Raw genomic sequence first — 19,614 nt, 5'->3', positions numbered from 1 at the left:
TGAAACTTTTTCAAAGTAAATAAAATTGCAGCCCACAGAGTTAAGGAGAAATGCTTAACTCCCTGCAGGAATGAAAGTGCCTTTGATCTAAACGGGCAAAGTAATTCTTAGTACCTTGTATTCAAGGGCTGTAATCCCAGCTGAGGAAGCTCTGTGCTAATCACAGACTGTGGTTCCCTGGGACAATGTGGAAACATCTTGGGAAATATACTGGATGAGTGATCTCTGAGAGCATTCAGGTCTTTGTCATGCTGTAGATTGGCTTTCTCATGGGACCTGGGTATTGGACTTAAATGAAGATTTCTGATTTCCTGGAGTATAATAGACAATGTGTTTTCTACTTTAACTTTTTAGCAAAGTATTTCCCCTGTAACATTTTACATTCCTTTTCAGTGTTTTTCCTTTCAGGTTGAGTGCAGCAGAAGCAATATTTCAATATCTCTTCTTTGCACCCTATTTTCAAGAAATTAATTGTTGTCTAATCTTTTGATATCCATGTGAATTGCTGGTGAGTCTGTATACCACCATCAGACAGAAGGGTCTGTGACTATTACATCAGTACCTAAAGGGCACTAATTATATATTGAGAGATACGTCTGAGAGTATGGTGCTCATGTTCTTTAATGGCTGTTGTAAGCTTAGTGTTCAGCCATTGATAAGGACACACAATAAGAGATGTACACCTCAGATAGCTGGAGAAAAAATTTTAAGTTACTGTTGTATGCTTCTGTTTATTTCATAGAGTGGGCTCTGCCAGTTTTTTAATGTTTTTGTTCTTAATATTGCTTCGTTAATGTTTCTGAGACACCTGGGGCTTTGATTATGCTGTTGGCCACTGTATTGTGGAGACGTGTCTGTGCATTCTGGAGTACAGGAAATGCTGTAGCTGTTCTACAAAGATTTAGTCAAAGCTAAAAAAAGTCATCTGACGGTGCCATCTGTCTTGTGCCTCTCCCATCTATGCAATCTTCAGGCTCCAGCATTACTTATACACAGAATCACATCCTGATTGTTTTCTCTCTAGCTTTGCAGTGAGGGTGCTCTAAATATTCATGATGTTATGTATATATCATTATTAGAAATCCTGGGCTTTAAGCACACTGTCATCCATTGTTCAGTAAACACAATTACATTGCCCTATCGTTCATCACTAATGAATCCATGCTAATTGATTAATCAGTGCTGTTGCTCCACTGTGATAATCCCATATGAGGAATAGAAGTAACGTAACTAGCAATTACTAATATACATTGCACACTGAGGAAAACTTAACATAATACCCTGTAATAATAACATATAATGCACAGGACAAGTGCAGATCAGCAGGAGCAGAGCATTGCCCCAGCCAGGCCTTGCCTTCCGTGGCTCAGCTCTGTCTTTCGGGAGAAGAGGTGGCCAGGTGGACTGGATTGTAGTGGTCTTTGGGTGTGTGAGCCAGGGATTACTGGCACAAGGATTATGCCAGGCTGTCCCTGATGAGTGGGGTGTTACAAAAAGGCATGTTTGAGAAGATGGAGCAGTCTTTTTCATGGTTTCGTCTCATGCTGGTTACTGAGCTGACAGCCGCCTTGGGTTAAGTAGAGCTACGGCTGTAGCTGCTGAAGTAAGAGAAAAAGCATTCTTATACCTTTGCAGCATCTTACTGATGTTACTGTTCCAAAGCAATGATACAAATTTCTGATCCAAGTCAAAGCTTACCATTGGCTCTCACAGGCTGTGAGCAGTGCTTGGTAGGCTGCTGGTAACCATGTGGTTATCCTGGCTGTTACAGAATCAATGGATCTGTGGATTCCTGCTGGGCAGCCTAGTGTGTTTAAGGCATCTCATTATACATGCCATTCATAAAGGGAATTTACAGCAAAGTATCAAATGCAATCTTTAATGAAGGGCCATTTTAACTTTGAAAATGGATTTGATTTTTAAATTCTGGAAACCTCCGCTGTCATTGGTGGTGGTGAAGACACGTGCAATTTAATTTTTATGAAAAAAATATGTCAAGTCATTAAAGAATTTATTGCAAGGAATAGAGATGCAAGGTTAGAGTATCACTTGTACATTGAACTCCTAGGTAATACACATTTTTTAGAAGCCTTTCAGATAATACTGAGGGCATATTGTTGTAACAAAAGCAGAAAATTTTCAGTAGTGCAATTACATATGTAAAGCTTCCTTTACTGTGCATTAGGTTTGTAGGGATTTTTTTTTTAAGTGTTCAGAATTAGTATCTTTAGGTGGTGGTCCTCTAATTACCACTTCTATGAAGACGTTATCCTGATGTAATACATAGTAGGTTAAGAGATTTTTTTCTTTACTTTAAAAAAGGAATACAAGAAGAGTCTCTCTAAATGAAGAAGAAATTAGTCAAAATGCAGCTTTGTGGTTTGTAAATCCCTTGTAAAATGTTTTGTCAATTAAAGATTTTGTGAGGCTTCAAGCAGTGAGTCAAGCCTGGAAAGGTCATGGTGGTGTCTCTTGGTCTGAGAAAATTTGGTGGATTTTCTTGTAGAAACATTAACTTCTTCCCTCTTTTTGCAATATTAATTGCCTACTAGTGGTTTCCAACCAAAATAAGGGACTAGTGTGCATTTGTGAGCTAATGATAGTGCACTTTTAAATTATGCTTGTTGCCATGGGAATAATTGCTTACAAATAATTTATATAGTAATTCAGATGTCCAAAGTTTGTGTACCTTTTTTAAATATACATTTTTGTCTCCAAATGGATGATACAGAAAAAAAACCCCAAAAATTTTAGCTTGGAAACACCTGCTTCTTTGCTGCCTTGCACTGTTGATACCACTGTTTAATGTTCTTTATAAATAAAAGGCTACCCCTGTATTTCTGGACAGTAAATTTCTCAACAGTCCTTAAAATATGAAAGTAGAATAAAAACACCACAAAGTAAATAAAATAAAAATATTAATGTCTTAGCAGATAGCAGGTCAGCCAAAATATTTCAAGTGCTCTAAGCATGGCTTAGTTAAAATTAATAATCTTGCTGAGATGCAAATACTACAGGTTCAGGCACAAAGTCCTCCTAATATTGCTGTGTAGTGTCTCTGTAGGCTTGCAGTGCAGGCAGAGACCTCATAGGCAATTAAAACCAGCATGATAAATGGGGAGAGAGCTAATAAACATATCCTCTTTTTTAAAGGTGCCAGTGATTATATGGCTGGCCAGTTAACTGCATTCTTCAGATAAATATTCCAATATTGACAGCTCCCTAAAGTTGTGAACATATACCATATTACTTATACTTCCAGTAGTTTTTTTAGTTGGTGGTAGTGTGTGTGGGTTGTTTGCTTTGGAGAGTTTTTTTCACCCTTACTGGAACATTGCTGTTTATTTTAGGAATTGGTTCTTGGCCAGTAGAGGTGCCAAATCCTAATATTTGTCAATATACCATCAATGCTGCTTTTAAAAGCAGCTTTCTGCTGTTTTGGAAAAGACATTGCTCACACCTCAGCCTAGAAATTGTTAAAAATGTTGGGCCTAAGTCCAGAGTTTTGTGTGTATGAAAGCTACTTCTGGAGACTTTTAACTGAGGTATTTTTTTACATTTTTCTTCTTCTCTCAGCCCTTCACAAATTGAAGTATTAAGCACTCCAGTTGCTCCTCTTCCCTTCTTTCACCCATGCAAAACAACTGCTAAGGAAGATCTGAACTCTCCATTACTGTTATAACTGGCAAATTTTTTTTCTCAGTGATAGAGAAGTTTTTCATATAAAGATTCTTGGAGTTCTTGTGCCAAAATCATATGTATGATTTTGATCCCCAGGCCTAAAGTAATCCTTGGTGCTCTTAATAATAGAGAACTTATAGTTTGTTTAGGACCTTGTTTTTTCCAAGCAGACAATGGTCCTCAGCTAGATTTTTGAATAATTTAGGATGAAACAATATAGGTAGGTATAGCAGGAAGGATCAGGGAGAGCGTTTTGAAGGTTAACGTCGACAAGGTGTGTTTTACATGCAAAAGTTGAACGTGTCCAGAAGAGCTCAGTGGGAGTGCAGAGGAGGGAACCTGGCTGGTGTAGCTTGTGTCCCTGAAGAACTGAAGCTCCCCTGGTGCTGGTTCCTGCTGATTCTGGTGCTCCCTGGGAGCTGTGTTGGATACTAACAATATCTTCCTGATGTAGAAGGCAGGGACTCCAAGGTGTCTACTGGCTTGGGGACAGTAGCAATTAGGAGGGTAGATGAGTTGGCGCCAATGCTTAGCTCAGGAGCTGGGTACCCTTCCCTGGTGTAGGCTCAGCACATCATGTGTGCTACTGAGAATTTGCCCTCATGTTATTCTGACTGAAGTTGTGGACCACTGAGCTAAAGCAGAAGCAATAACTTTGAAAATGTGTGTCTGTGTGTGCGTGACGTTCCTTTCCCGGATTTTTTAAAGATTCTGGGCATTCCCTCGGACTACACATGTGATACAGGTGCTCCAAATCTTCTTCAGTGCCAGCTCAGCCAGAGTACTTGGACATTCTGGGGACTGGGATTTCAGGCAGGTCAGTGTTTGCACTGAGCAGAGTGTAACCCACCAGTGCAATCCACCTGTAACGATGACCCTCAGCAGACAGTTGTTACAAACAATTTAGGGGAATAATTTCTTACTCCAGACTGATTCTCAGGAGCGTGTCCATTTATGCCCTTAGTTTTAAATAGCCTTTTAAATGCCAAGATCACAACTCACTACAATATTCAAGAAATCCATTGGTAGTTGAGGGGAAAAATATTGCTGTTGTGGTTCCTGAAACTGTCATGTAATTGCTAAAAGCCGTACTATATTATGGCTTCTCTTTGTGCTCTGCTAATTAAACATGAATCCACTTGGATGTTATTAAAAATATCTGAAGACATACAGCTATTCTTATGTTGAAAAATATCTTTTACCAGTCCAGTTGAATATGTTTCAATTGACAAGATTGAAAGAGGCTGTGTGATTCTTATTTTTATAATAGTTGGCTGCCTAAAAATCATCTTTAGCAAGTGATTAATTGCATTTGTAGATACGGCACAATTGCATCAATTATCCATTTCAAATTAATTTCATTCTGAATAGTTGAGAGGATGATGTAGTTTAATCAGTAAGTGAAATGGAAGTATTGTAAGCTGTTTAGAAATACTTCCCACGTTCTATGGCACAGTGATTTCAATCAAGCAGACCACTGGAAAAATAAGAAGTACACAGTAACAAACATTAATACTTTTCCTTCAGTTTAGCAGCATTTTCTTAGCCTCCTTTGCTTTGGTTTCCACCCTTGTTGTATTGATTTTAGCAATACAGTGTGAATTATATTTTATTATGCTTATTTAGAAGGAAAAAAGGAAAGCTATATGAAATTCTAAAAATAATCTGGAATTTTTTGAGGCATTGTTATACATGCCTTTCAATACTAAACCATTCTTGCATATATTTTAAGACATGGTTTTGGGTGTTATGTAAAGCTGTGTGGACTGGAAGATTGGAAGTTAGTCTGTTATTATCTTGGTAGTGAAAGATTAGCTCAGCAAATGAAATGCAGATGTTGACACCGACTTCATACCTAATCCTTGAACCAGTGAACAACACTTAAAACCACAAGTGATGCCCAACACGCTGGGTCACATTGACTGATGTTCAGCCTGATCACTGAGTAGTGATTGGCCCCTCCCAGCCAGCTCTCCCCTGTTTATGTCCTGGCCACAATGTTCTAGGCTGTGGAGTATCCCTTCAGCTGTCCCAGCTGTGCTCCCTTATGGCTTCTGGTGCAACCCCTCTCTGGCAGAGCATGGGAAACTGAGAAGTCCTTGACTTAGGGCTAGCACTACTCACTCAGTAACAACCAAAATATCAGTAGTTTGCTAGTAGCAGTTTATGGACATTATTCTCTTACTAAATCTCAGAACTAGTACTGTGCCAGGTACTAGAAAGAAGATTAATTCTGTCCCAGTCCAAACCAAGATACCTCAGTTACAAACGATTTTTTCCCTACACAGAGGTGTTACTGCTGCAGTTAAACTACAGGTTTCTGCTCACTGGAAACTTGTTATGTATTTCCCTTGCCAGATTGTTCCCTGGCCTAGGGATAATCTGATTCTGTAAAGATAAACCAAATGTTTTCTCTATGAAGGGTTTTAGTGCCACATCTTCAATTAGGCCCATTGTGAATTTGAGGCTAAATGTAGGAGGAGAGATACTGATTTTCAGTCTGGAATATTTTGAAAGCTTGTGGTGGGCTGCATTCTTCTTTTTTTGCAAACTGAGGCTGACAGGTATCATAATGAAGGGCAGTGGTTATTGTGGTTGATTGAAGTTTCTCAGCCATTTCAGGAACACACAACTTACATTTTGTCCCAACAGACCAAGTGAGCCACAGAGAAGCCTTTTGGACCTAAAAAGTTATGTGCAGTTGGCCAGAACTTGAAAACAGCATAGAATGTTACTGCTGGGCATTACAGCAAGATATCTCTAACTTTGATTCAGATAGGGTTATCATATTTTAACCTGTGCTTGGTTATATTATTCTGAAACAACAAAGGGCCTTTGTGTATGTGTTCGATGAATTATATGGTCCTCTGTATGCATTGTCAAGTATTGCATTTGTTGTTCTAGGTAAAGGTAAACAACTTCATAACACAGGCTAATGGGTTTGGGAATATTTATGAAAGTGTTGATTTTTAAAGCTAAATATAGTGCTATGGCTTTTTAAACTCATTCTGGCTGTCAGAAATGATCACATGATTCTGAAAGTGTTGCTAAAAATGTTCAATTTTTAAATACAGTAATTAAAATTGTCTGTTGTGAGAGCAGTAGATGAGACATTTCCTGCATTTGTAAGCTAAGCATCCCTTTCACCCCCAGGTTTCCTTGCATCTCACTGTTTATGTTGGTGGGATCTGAACTTTTTCTGAACCTTCTTGGAAGAAGGTTTGCTGTTGGCCAAGTAGGGAGACAGAGCTCTGCAGCATGGCACCCTGCTCCATGACCTTCTGCTCTTTGATTTGGATACTTTTCCTCTGTTTTAAAGAGCTGGGGCCCTCAGGGAATACAGTACTGGAAACTGGAACTTCAGACATATATTTTCACTTTTAACTTTGTCATTGGAGGAAAGTCTCAAATACAGATACTTTCCCCTGGGTATACCAGACTGAGTCCTAATTTGAGTAGATGTGTTTATTTCTTCTATTAATAGATCTTACTTATTTCCTTCAAGTTTACTGCTAGTGTTTGATGACCATTCTACACTCTAAGAGTATTCTGCACTCAGTATTTTCTCCAGTTCTTTATTTAGAGTCCTCTTTCTCTAAATTTATCTATTTTGAGATTATTCTTATGTTGGTTGTTGTATAATAAACTTTTTTCAAAGAAGATAGGATAGTTTTTGCCACACAGCTTTCCTAAAAATGATGTATTGGCAATTTTATGCTACCCAAAAACTTACTTGTGTTAAGAATGAATTGTATTCCGAGCCTACCAGACAGACTTGAGGTGATTTAGGGCCCTTCTGTAGCCACTGGTGGCCTGTGAATATTTCTGAAGTTTTCTTGCTGAGCTAGGTGGTATAGTCTGCTCTTGCATGAATGTGCAAACTTCAACTGCAGAAGAACCTCAGGAAAAGATTTGGTTTTAGTTAAAATGGAATTCAAAACTACACTCTAGCCAGAGTTTAGGTAACAAATGGTAACAAACTAGTGCAGGTTTTCTTGTAGATACCAAAGTCCTGATTTTTTGGGTTCCAGTGAAAATGAGGAAACAGACCAGTGGGACTGGTGGGCAGCCTGGATGTTGGGGCAGCCGCTGTTGCGTTGGCTGCTCAGGACTGCATCTTTTTAATGACTGGTTTGACCATTTTCAGTCAATTCTGTCTCTCTGTCTCTTTTTCTAGTAAAAAAAAAAAAAAAAAGGATACTTGCATGCCTATGTCCAAAAGTGCCACTATTGCTTTTTCCCGCCAGTATTTTGTGGGTTTTATGAAACAAGCCTTTTCAAAAATTAAAGAAAACAACCATAACTTGGTCATACTCCCAAAGGTCAATAAGACCCTAACTGACTCATCGTGTTTATTGCTGGGGCTGAGATATGCCCATACTGACTGTTGAATTGAGAAGAGTGGATGTTCACAAAGTAGAAAATGTCACTATTGGTACGTACTCTGTCACTCCTGCTGCCTCATGTATATGTTTACCTAACTTGAGAGCTGTCACATAATGAATACAAGACTCTTCCTAGCATTTGGTTTGCAGTTGTTTGCAGAGGGCGATTTAATAGAATCACTCTCTTCTACTTACCCCTAATTTGAAGAACATGTTTTTAGTAGCACTAAGAAGAATTGCTTAATTCAAATTATCCCTATGTAAATAAATTAAACAACTTCCACTGTTCTTAGATGCATATGCTTCCTTGGCTTTTGTTTTTACTACATCATTTTGCATTTTATTCTTATGGCCTAAGTGAATACTGCAGTTCTGTCACTGTAAATCTGTTACAGTGTCAGCTGAATTTGAGTCAAGGTTTTTTAGTCAGTCCTTAATTCTGCTACTATTGAGCAACTGACAATCAGTCTTTAAAAACTGAACAAGAGATTGAGCATTTTTGTGTGTATTGGATCATTGTCTTTTGACAGTGTCTTTAATTGTGCATTGTTGGTTTGCTATTATTCTGCTTGTTTGTCAGGAGATGATCTGTTTAAATTTACTGTGCTTCTAATGTAATGCTCAAGTATGAAAGGAATTTGTCCATTTATAGTGATTGTTACGTGACTGGAGCTCTAATGTCATTCTCAGAGAGCTCACTTAGAATGTCAGTGTTATGATTCATGTTTCCTTGATCAGTTAAGCCTTCAAATATATCTGGCTTTGTGTTTATTGACTTGAGCATGTGATAATCTGTGATACGTGGGAGCACTATACTCCTGCAAATCTAAACAGGCAGTGGTGTGCAGGATGGGGCCTCTGACACTGAGCTTTTTCTGAAATCCTTCAGCATACTTCTCTCCAGTTAGGAGAAGATAACTCTTCTTTAGAAGCTTTTACCTTTTCATTTGAACAAACAAAACCCCCACACCACAATAAACAAACAAACACACCAACCAAAAAACCCCCCATAAATAAACAAAAAAATGCAAGCTGTGTTATGGATTCCAAACTTCACCCTGTAATTCCTCACAGAAGTTTTATCTTGTGGAAAGATTAAGATGGGGATGTGAATGACTTTCAGGTGCCTCTCAAGGTTACCCCATTATTTTCTGGCACTGGAATGATCTTGCATTGAAACATATGAGACATGTTTTTGAAGACCTCTTCCAAAGGTGTGATACTTCTAGTATCTATAACAGTCCTCTTATTAAGCTTCAAGATACTTTCTGCTGGTCTGGCATTTAACAGGAAAGAAAGCTGTTCATTGCCATCTTTCTGTAAGGACCTCATCCTTATCTTGAAGTGTAACTGTGCTCTTAGCAATGTTGTACTGTGCCACACAGCAAATTGAAGGGTGGGATTATACTTGTTGATTATTTTTTTTTTCTTTCTGGTAAAAAAATCTTTGAATCAGTCAACAGAAACAAGATACAAGATTGTATCCTGATCTCCTGTGTTTATCATTGCTGGGAAATCTATTTCCAAAGTGGGAGATAAGGGACAAGCATGGATGTAATCTCACCACAGCAAGAACAGCTGTAACCAAAAGCCCAGAAAGAGAGAAGTAGCATAACTTATGTCGCTTGTGTAGACTGCAAGATGGCAAAACAGTTCTGAGGCATGAGTAGCATGTTCTCTGTCATGTACTGTGTTCCAGCCAGGGTCTGGGAGAAAAGGGTCTAGTTAATCACAACCCTGACTCTGCTTATGGCATGACTGTATTTAACTTTTTGTAAAGAAGAGCCTTTGTAGCAAAAGTGTTTTCAGTGTCAGGCTAACAAAGGTTAGCTTTGTTGGGAGCATTATTGTTAAAGGGTTTGTCTGCTTCCAACATCTGCTGCTACCAAGACCTTTTTTTTGAAGCTTTTGTCAAGATGGAGTTTTAACATAGGAAGGCTGTGTGTCTGATTTCTGTTGGTAATGCACTGCTTGAGGTCAAACTCTTGATTTATGAGATTAGTATGGAATATCCTTCATATAACAAGAATTGTTCCTTGACATGTGGTTCTACTGTGAAATGTGATTGGAAGAGATGGCACATACTCAATATACAGTTTTTTAAAGTGGTTCTTTATTAATGACAGAAGTTCACTTTGAGTGAGCTATATTGGTGTTGCAGTTGAAGCCAAGTCCATTGGCTTCTACTCTAATTAACACACAAACAGCATCAGTGCCAGTATTATGGGTTCAAAAGCACTATGTGGACCAAAAAGGGTCCAGCTTGGTTTATATCTCAAGGGTTTGCTTGCAAGGCTGCTCATGATTTTGAAGTGCAAGGCAGCCCACACTTTCCCCCTACTCTCTTGATACTTATAAACTAAAAATAAGTTCTACAAATCTTTGAGGGACTGGAAGCACCAAACCTTTAGAACCTCATATTTCGAGAGAAGCTGAAACTTCTAATAACTGGTGTAGAACTTTTATTGAAAATTAAATTACCTATCAAGTTGGTTTTGTTTTTTGAAATTAATTTATAGCATTGCTACCTTTTGCCTTGAGACAACTTAATATGGCAAGTGTATACACTGGAAAACTGTACCACTGCAAGAACAACAAAAAAATAATTATTAACTTTAGCCTTTATCTAGTTAAGATCAGGCTCTGGAGTGAATTCTCTTAGTGTGTTGACAGCTGAAGATTTATGTCTTCCACTCTATTCCTGTTGCAGAGTTGACAGAAGTGACCTCTCCAAAAAAGGTCTTTGTTACGGATTTTGCTCTGTTTACATTATTGCCATAAGGGTTGGGATGAAGTACAGTATGTTAAAGCTAATACATCACCTGCTGACAGTGGTCTTATCTCATTGGTAACTATTTCCCTCTCCCAGTATGAAAAAAATGCAAACATTGAGTGCAAGGATCACAAAAAGCAAGTTAAATAATAGTTTTCAAGAGCTTTACCATTGGTGTCTGGACTCTCTGTGCACTGTATTTTTGTGTCTGATTGTCCAAATGGCTGCATAATTTCTTTTTCTGGGAAGCTACTCTGAAAATACGTCTTTGCCAGATAAGTGCTGCCAAGGGATAGAGCACAAAAAAAAGCTGTTTGGTTTACTCAAGGTCTGTGTGGTCTCTTGGGAGAAAGGAGGTGGCTCAGAGTGGGAGAGAATGGCATTCAGGTTAGATAAGCAGAGAAGAAGGTAAAGCAGCACATCTTTACAACATGAAGTAGTACAACATTAAGCTTCTCCAGTGGAAGGGTGGTGGGACTGGCACAAGGAGCAGGAACTTTAGGTACCCTCCTGTTTTTCCAAATGCTGTGTCACAAGTGATCCATGCAGAATGGGTCTTTCAGTCCTCATTGTCAGCGAGACGATGTAATTTTAAGACTGACATTGTCTTCCAAATACAGCCTTAAAAATAAAAACACAGCATTGTTCTATATGCATTATTATGTACATAGTTTCAATATGCACTTTGACATCTCTCAACAGGGTGCTTCCCAGGCATCCTTTCAGGATGGGGACATGAACCTCACTGGACCCACAGAAGTCCTGTTGGCTCAGAGGGCCCGGCTCCCTAGCAGGTAGGAACATCTTCCATTTGATGCTGGCTCAAGTGTAGTTTGTCAATTTATGCAATACAAGACTGACTTCTCATTCCAGCTGCACTGCTGGTTCTGCATTGTGCTTCTCATCACCATGATCTCTTTCTCCTCCTGCCTTTCCCACCCTAAAATTGCATTTGATTCACATACCGGAGCATGTATTTGAGCATGACAATCACTTACCCTAGTTGATTAATATGAATGATTTTTTGTGCTGTTTGTAGTACAAGGGTAAGGGGGAAATCTGGGTTTTGGTTTCTATTCAGTCCTGCAAGTGTTTCATGTCTTAAGAAAGAGGATATTCATACATCATATAATATATCTCAATAAATAACTACTTAACTGAACCGTATAATCCTAAATTATCTCCTTTAAGTGTCAGCTCCAGTATTGAGTCGTAAGGTTATTACTTTGCTGTATCCTGTAGTAGATTTTCTACCTGTGCTTATATACAGTGTAAACCATTGCTAATATTTGCAATATTTCCCTGTGCATTTCTTCACTAAAGAAACAAAGTGGAATAAATCCTTTTCTTCTCTTCGGTTATAACAAACTAGAGATGGCCTGTGCTGTTGTATCTGAATGTGGTCATGGTCCCATTGACATTTTAGGAAATAACTTTTATTTTAACAAGTCTAAATTTTGAACAGCACTTAAGTAAATATGTAATCTCCATTGGAAATCAGTGGAATAAAACTTAAGAGCTGCATAGCTGAAACAAGAGGAGAGGAAATTAGGTGTTCTCAAGAGGTTCAGTGATGAGTAGCAATATTTATTGCTCCTGAAATCAAAGGGAAAATTCTAAATGGCTGAAATGAAATTGAAAAAATAATGGTTTTGTAGATAGCATTTGTCACACCAAAACATCAAGCCGGATGCCATAGTTTCAGAGAGTAAGTTGGTCAGATTCTTGGTGGTGTTGGAGTGTTTTCATGCAGCTGGTTTTCTATCTCATCATATGCTGAAATTTCCATTTTGACTGGTGATTCAGGTTGTGCTGAAGTCACCTTTCTGAGTAGGTAGAGGAATTCAGTACTTTGTCCATTATTTCATGTTTAGTACAGAACTCTTGAGATATATATATATAGCACATGGTATAATTAAATTAAGAAGTGTTACATGACAAACCTCTACATGACAGCTAAAATGTGAAAAATTAATCTCTTTCAATTTTAATGATGGCAGATAGTAATTTCCTATAATTCTCCAGCTTATAGTTGTTTGTCAAAACAGTATAAGATAAAACTCATGAAATAAACAGTATCTGCATGCCTTAATCTTAGAGCATTTTTCTTTGCGAACATCTGATTAAAAAACAAGTCTTAATATTCCCATTTTACCTACATGGGGTCTGTGAAAGAGGCATGAATATGTACCCCATACCTGTGGGGAAGTTTACAAGAGAAGGGACTTGAACATTGCTGGTGGTCTGGCCCAAGCCAGGATTTGTGGAGAAGGATCACCTTCCCTTTCACAGCATTTCAAGGCAAATGAAAATTTGTCTTTTCCTTTTAAGGGAACGAATTTCTCAGTTTTTCTTGTTCTTTGACTCATAATTTCAGTAGTTTCATGGGCAATTTTGGTACAGTTGTGTTTTTCAACTCAATCTCTCTGGGTTTTTTGCTCCCTCTTGAAGGCCTCCATGTCATCCAGTTCCTTTGCCATTTTGTAATTCCTTCTCCTGCCTGCCAATACTGATACACATTTTTAGAATGGTCTCATAATGAAAAGGAACTGGAGTGCTTTTCCAGCTTTCCCTACACCTGCTGGGCCTCTAAGTCACATGCCTGCTGATTAGTGTTCATCATGCAGGTATAGAACTTAGTTCAGTCACTAATGCATATTTTCTGTTCGTGGAATGTTGCTAAAGACTTCTACAGCTTGTTTCACCTAAGGTAATTATTATGCATCACCAAATATATGCACTCATTTGTCTCTTGATCCGTTAATTTGTAATGGGGATTAATCAAGCTCTGTGCACACTCTGTTCATATTTACTGTTTTCCTTATGCCTTTACTTGGGTGTTTTAGACTATCTAAGTCCACTTAGGAATTTTGTGAGAGCATATTATTGCTTATCGAGTTAAACAATTCGTTGCTTGCATTTGGGATTCTTCAGAAAAAGGTTGTGATATTTGTTTGCTTCATAATTCTGTGGCTTTTGGAAACATTGACAATGACATAAGCCCTTGTGACATTTTTCAGAGATATTCAGTTTCCTGAAGTGGCCAGATCTTCTCTGTCACAAACCAGGCAATAATAAGCTTAGGTTTTTGTAGATCTCTTACAATTTATGCTGAATACTGCAAACTGTCTTTACATAGGAACATGGAAGGAAAAGTGATAAGAGTATAGAATGGGACCCACTTGGTTGGTTCCGGAATATCAATCAAGTGTTGAACAGATAGGGAGAAGAGGGAAAGCTGGCCAGAACAGGGTATTCCCAAGAATCTTTTTGCATTGGTAAAAATGATTTAGTAGTTGTTTGGTTTTTTTCTTTTTTTGGGATAAATTGTCTTAATCTTGATTGAGATTGCATTGTCTGAAAAATATTGACAAAAGCCAACCAAGCAAATAAAAATCAAAACAAAATGGAGAGAAAGGAGCAGTTTTTCGTAGTCACAGTAGAATAATTTTACCAAAATCTGCCTTGTTTGTGGTTCCTGTGTCCCGACGAGGTTTCTAAAAAGACTGTTTTACCTGCAAGAATTTAGATGGGTACTATGAGGAATTTTTCATCAAAATTATGAATTATATTGGAGTATTTGTAAAATATTCCACTTCCTTCAGTGAACATGAGAGAAGTTCTGAATGCAGTATTTTATAAAGCAAAGTTAGTTCGTAGCTCTGTGAAATTCACAGGAATTTCAAAAGTCAAAGAATTTAAAATTTATAGCAATTATTTCATTTTTGTTTGGCTTTTCTTGTGAGTCAAGTTTTTTAAACTGTTTTTCCAAAAGTGTTTTCATTAGGAGTAGAAGGTTTATAAAGGGAAATAATGAGTCACTAGAGACCATCTGTCTGTCTCAATTATCTTTGTTTGATTGAATGTAAGTAAGAAAGGTTTTATTAATAAAATGATACTAAATAATAAGCCTATATTTTTCACAAGCAGTAAAAAAGCATCTTAATATCTAATTAATATCCTCTCTGAAAGAAAGTGTTACTTGAAACTCTGATTTGTTCAGGTATTTTTCTTGTTGTATTTTAAAGTCGTTAGGACCATGAGGGACCAGCAGGTCATTAACCCTTCATTTATGTAAGCCACATCAAGCGATGTTAATAAAGGTAGTATTTCAGCATAATTATGAGTTACTCCATGCTGTGGAGAAAGGAAGAAAGAAAACTACTACTGGCTCTGCTGCTTTCCCTGCTTTCCTTCCTTTCACTGGGTTTGGTCAGCTTTAAGGCCTATAATGCTTGAGCAAAATAGCAGCTCATCACCTGAGAAAATGATCTGAGCCTTCTCATCAGAACACCAACCTGTCTGAGGTCAGAGTCCCTTTCTAACTCCAGCCAATAACGGGTATTTCAGAGGGAAGCAGAGAAAGAGTACCATGATTAATATTCCATGACTGAGAAGCCTAGTCAGTTGAACTTTTAAGATCCAGACTTGGATTGTTTTACATTCCTCACTCAAGCAGTAAAGCTGTTTGATTTGAAGAAAGTCAGTTTGCTGGTTTAAGTAGGGGAAATCAGTTGCACATGGAGTAAATGAGTGTCAGTATGGAGGGGTTTTGGCTCCTCTTAGAAGTTAATGGGAAGTCTGTTTGTCTGGATTCTCTTAAAACATTTCACTGCAGCAGTACTGGGAAACTTTTCAGGACTGTATCCCTTGGGAGTCTGAAAATTTTGATTTGACATTTTGAGAGTTGAACTTTACTATAGGAGAGACTTAAAACATTGGGTCATTGGAATGTTTTTTAATAGAATAAATAATGACAATCCTCTTGTAAATTCTGAAGGTGGCTTTTTTTGTTGTTGATTTGCAAATAAAGATTGTCTTCAGGGTAAAGGAAGCCAAGCTAGTGTCCTCAGTGTACAAAATTTTGTATTTCTCTGTGCCTTTTTTCATGTTCTATACTAGGGCTGAAAGATTTTCATAGTAAGAGCAGGGTCTTGATATTCTATAGGTGATCAGGTAGATACTTGTCACATCTTTAAGCACTGAATTCCTTAGCACACTGTACATGGGAATACTGGTTTTGAAAAGCTTGCTTTTCTCAGTAAAAATTACTGTGTTAAGGAACAGTAAACATGAATCTGCTTGGAAGTGGATGTTCAGCTTAATAGCAGTGGATTAGTTGGAATGCAAAGGGTAATTTATGCATAGATAATTCATTATGTGTTTTCATTATGTTCGCTTTTGCTGTCTTCCCACTTCTTTTTAGCAGAGGTCAGGGTCAGTTCCTTGGTTTAAGCACTGTAGATACATAATTAAAGTGTAGCTGAAGCATTTTTTCCTTCCCTGTGTTTTCGTATTTTTAACCTACTGTGTCTTTCATTAGTCTAACAAAAGAGAATTGGAACCATTTGATTTAAAGAAAAAAAGACACAAAGCTCCAGTGCTTGCAGGCCATCTGATTTATCTCTAAAACTTCAGAATTAATCTTGTGAGAACTAACTAATTTTAGTGGGGAAAAAAAAGTCTGGAATAACTAGATTAATGCATTTCTGTTAAGAGAAGATCATTTGTTTCCTCTTCAAACCTGAAACTGGAAGATTGTGACATTATTTCACAGTAAATATTTGAACTTTGTGGATAGTTTGTTTAGTGTTATGTAGAATGGAGCAGCTGCTCTATTCCTGTCTCTTATAAAAGAGTGACCTGTTTCCTTAACTGTACCTGGAAAACTTACCCTTGCCTGCAAACAGAGTTGCTTTTTCTTCTCCTTGTAGCGTGCTTTCTAGCCCTATTTAGATATTGTTCTGATTTTCATCACACTGCATAACATCTTGTGTTCCACCTCCTCCTTCAGGACTTTCAAGACATTTTAATAAAAGGTTTGAGCACCTAGTTGAAAACAAGGAAGGAAATATGTGGAAAAGAGGTAGGAGGTGCGTGGGAAGTATGACAGGTTTAGTTTAGCTGACTACTCTGGAATCCTTCTCTGGATGATTGGGGACCAATACTTTATTATCACCAGTACCTGTATTGGATAAGTATGTGAAACAAGTACATGGCAGAGTCATCAGCCTCTTTATGTGGATACATGTGTGCATGCTTCCTCTTTAAAATGGCCTATAGGAATTTGACATGCCCTGTAGGCCTTTGCTCTCTACCAAACGTCAACACCTTTTTTTGATGAATGCTCTCTCTTCTGGAATGGCAGCGTTAGAGGAAGAGGCATGGAACTGGAGGTGCAAGTGAAGAATAAGCAAGGAGATACAGCTTAATAACTGCATCTGTGAGCTCCTTACATCTACATCTGACATTTAATTTGCCTTTTACTTGGCTGTGGTCAATAAAAACACCGCATAGCATGTTCAGAATACCAGCTGTGCTTTTCTGTTTGCAAGGGAAACATTGACATTCTGCACTAAAAGATTTTTTTCAGCTATGGCATCTTACTAATCTGTACCTTTTCTTAAAAAAGCTGGAGAAAGTGTTGAATATGACTAAAATTGTAAAGGAAAATGCCACTGGAATGGTAAACACTTTGTGTTTACTCAAGCAGTAGGTCCTTGTGACATACGCATGATGACAAGTTTTGCCCAGTAACCCATGCAGAAGCAGCGTTTCTGAGTACTGTCTTCACTGTGTTGCAAAACAATTAATCTGCTTTAGGCTGTGCCTGCTGCATTCTCCAAGAGCAATTCTACCAAGCATTTGTAGCTGGGGAAGGTCAAAGCACCTCAGTGAACTCAGTCTTGCTGCAGCAATGCGTAACATTTCTTTCTGGAGAGGGTTCCCTTTTAGACATTTGTGTGCTCAGTGTTGGGATGGGTTCTTCAGTATTCTTGGGTTGTCTGTAGAGAAGCTTCCAGCTTAATAGATCTTTTCCTGATGTGTAACTCACAAACTGCTAATTCTTAATACAGGTTTCAGGAGAGGGAGCTATAGTATTCCACAGCCAGGATACTGCAAATCTGAGGATCAGATAGATTCACAACTTAATATGACCACTAAATGTGCAGCACTCCATTTAAATTTTGCTTTACATGTCGCCAATGCTGTGCATGCTCACTACTCATGTGTACCCTTTCTCTATCTCTTTGCTGAACAGTACTTATCAGCATTTTTAATAATATGCATGGCAAGCCTTGTTGACAAATGTGATAGACAGTAAAGAATCTGTCAGAAATCAATAATATCAAACAAAGAAGAATTTAAATAGTAAATGATGACAGCCTCTTCAGGTTAAAAATCAATAGTATAGCACCTTGGATCAGGTCATGCTGGGCAGGTGTTCTCCCCTGAGTGAGACCTGAGGTACCTTCAGTGCAGCAAGGGGAAGGGAGGTGCCAGCATGTATTGAAAGAGCCCTGAGTGCTGTGTTTCTGGTTGGGGTGAGCCTTGCACTTCAGAGAAATTTCGCTGACATAAAGGCTTTCTTACAGTTCAGTCTTTTTGACTCCTATAAAAATGTATCTGTATGTATTACCCAGAGACTGTGTTCTTCAGGATTTCCTGAGGTAGGAGTTCTGTCTGCTCCTTGAAGAGCAAGCAGGAGATACTCAGCCTACTGAGGCACCCTCTGTGCATCGCTCAGTGATGCTCCCAGCCTCTCATCCCCAGCTAGGGATTTTACTCCAGATCTTTTAGACTGATTTGATGGGCCAGACTTGTGTTTTCCTTTACTGCAAAAGGCATTTGAAATCTCTAGGGGAGATTTCAAAGGCCAGTGGGTCATAAGTAGGTTACTAACTTCTTGAATTTTTTTTTTTCTATTTAGGTGTTTGTTTTTAAAATGTGTTGAATATTGCAAAAAATCTGTAAATTGCATTCTTTGTTGTCACAGCTATCAACCTGTGAGACAGTAATTCTGCTTTCTCCTACTTCTTTCTTTAAATTTTTAACCTAGCTCTGTCAAACTGAAGTCCTAGCACCTGTGTGTCCCATGTGCCTTTGGAGTTTAGTAATTAGTATTCTTAGAGCTCATTTAGAATCTCACATCTCACTCAGCCATGCCCTGTTCCTGAATACTTTCTCCAGTACAGTATAAACTGTAAGCCAGCATGAAATAGTACAGTGCTGAGTTCAGTTGTCCTTGTGGGCAGATTAAACCTGCCTGAAGAGGGACAGAGCAAGTGACTGATACCAAATGTGTCTGAATCGTTAATCTTTGAGGTTCTTAAACACATAAAAAAAAAAACACAAATCAAATACCGGATGTTCTGGTTTTAAAATTTTTTAACTGTCATGCTTTCATAGGTATAATATAAAAATAACCTGTCCTCAAAAGTCCATGAAAGTTGGTGTGAAGGGCTGTTTTCTTCTCAGATGTTACTAAGAGTCCCATTTGTTTGAGAAGAAGTCTATTACAGTAATGGCTTTTTAATTAAAATTATAATTTCAAAGTTCTTAATACATGTATACAGAGTGTGTTCTTATTCTGAACATTTAGTGCTCTAGAACATGTTTTAGGATGTAACAAAATCTTTTAGAGTAATATAGAATGTGCATGTGGGCTATTGTTTTCACAAAAAAGCCTATTTTTCTTAGTGTGTAGATTTCATGTTCAGTTTAAAAATAAGTTTGTATGTTTTCTTTGGCTTTCGGCCTACTTATAACTGTAAGTGCATTGATTTAATATGACAGCTCACCTGTCTGTCGTGATACCTTTCAAAAAAATTCCTGCTCTTTCTTACAGTTGCTGAGGAAAACAACTCCTCCCTAGAGCACACAGGGTTATTTGGGGACAGCTGTAACTTACTTAAATTCTGTACAAATGAAAGCCCATTCACTACTTCTGATTATTTTCTGAATCTAAAGGGCTTGGCTGCTTAATTTACTTAT

At 38.0% G+C, this 19,614-nt stretch overlaps 1 protein-coding gene across 9 annotated transcripts in view; it reads left to right on the top strand.

The window, feature by feature from the left end:
- Positions 1-19,614, top strand: part of PARD3B (par-3 family cell polarity regulator beta) — a 531,684-nt gene that overhangs the window by 290,158 nt on the left and 221,912 nt on the right. For all 9 annotated transcript variants that reach the window (XM_064434188.1, XM_064434182.1, XM_064434186.1 and 6 more), the window contains one exon: positions 11,542-11,633. In XM_064434188.1, the coding sequence (XP_064290258.1) occupies positions 11,542-11,633 (92 nt within the window). The remainder of the gene's footprint in view (positions 1-11,541; positions 11,634-19,614) is intronic.

Source organism: Passer domesticus, chromosome 10 (genome assembly GCF_036417665.1).
Source record: "Passer domesticus isolate bPasDom1 chromosome 10, bPasDom1.hap1, whole genome shotgun sequence".
NCBI lineage: Eukaryota > Metazoa > Chordata > Aves > Passeriformes > Passeridae > Passer > Passer domesticus.
Note: the sequence above shows the minus strand (reverse complement) of the source record. Positions and strands in the feature narration are given on the sequence as shown.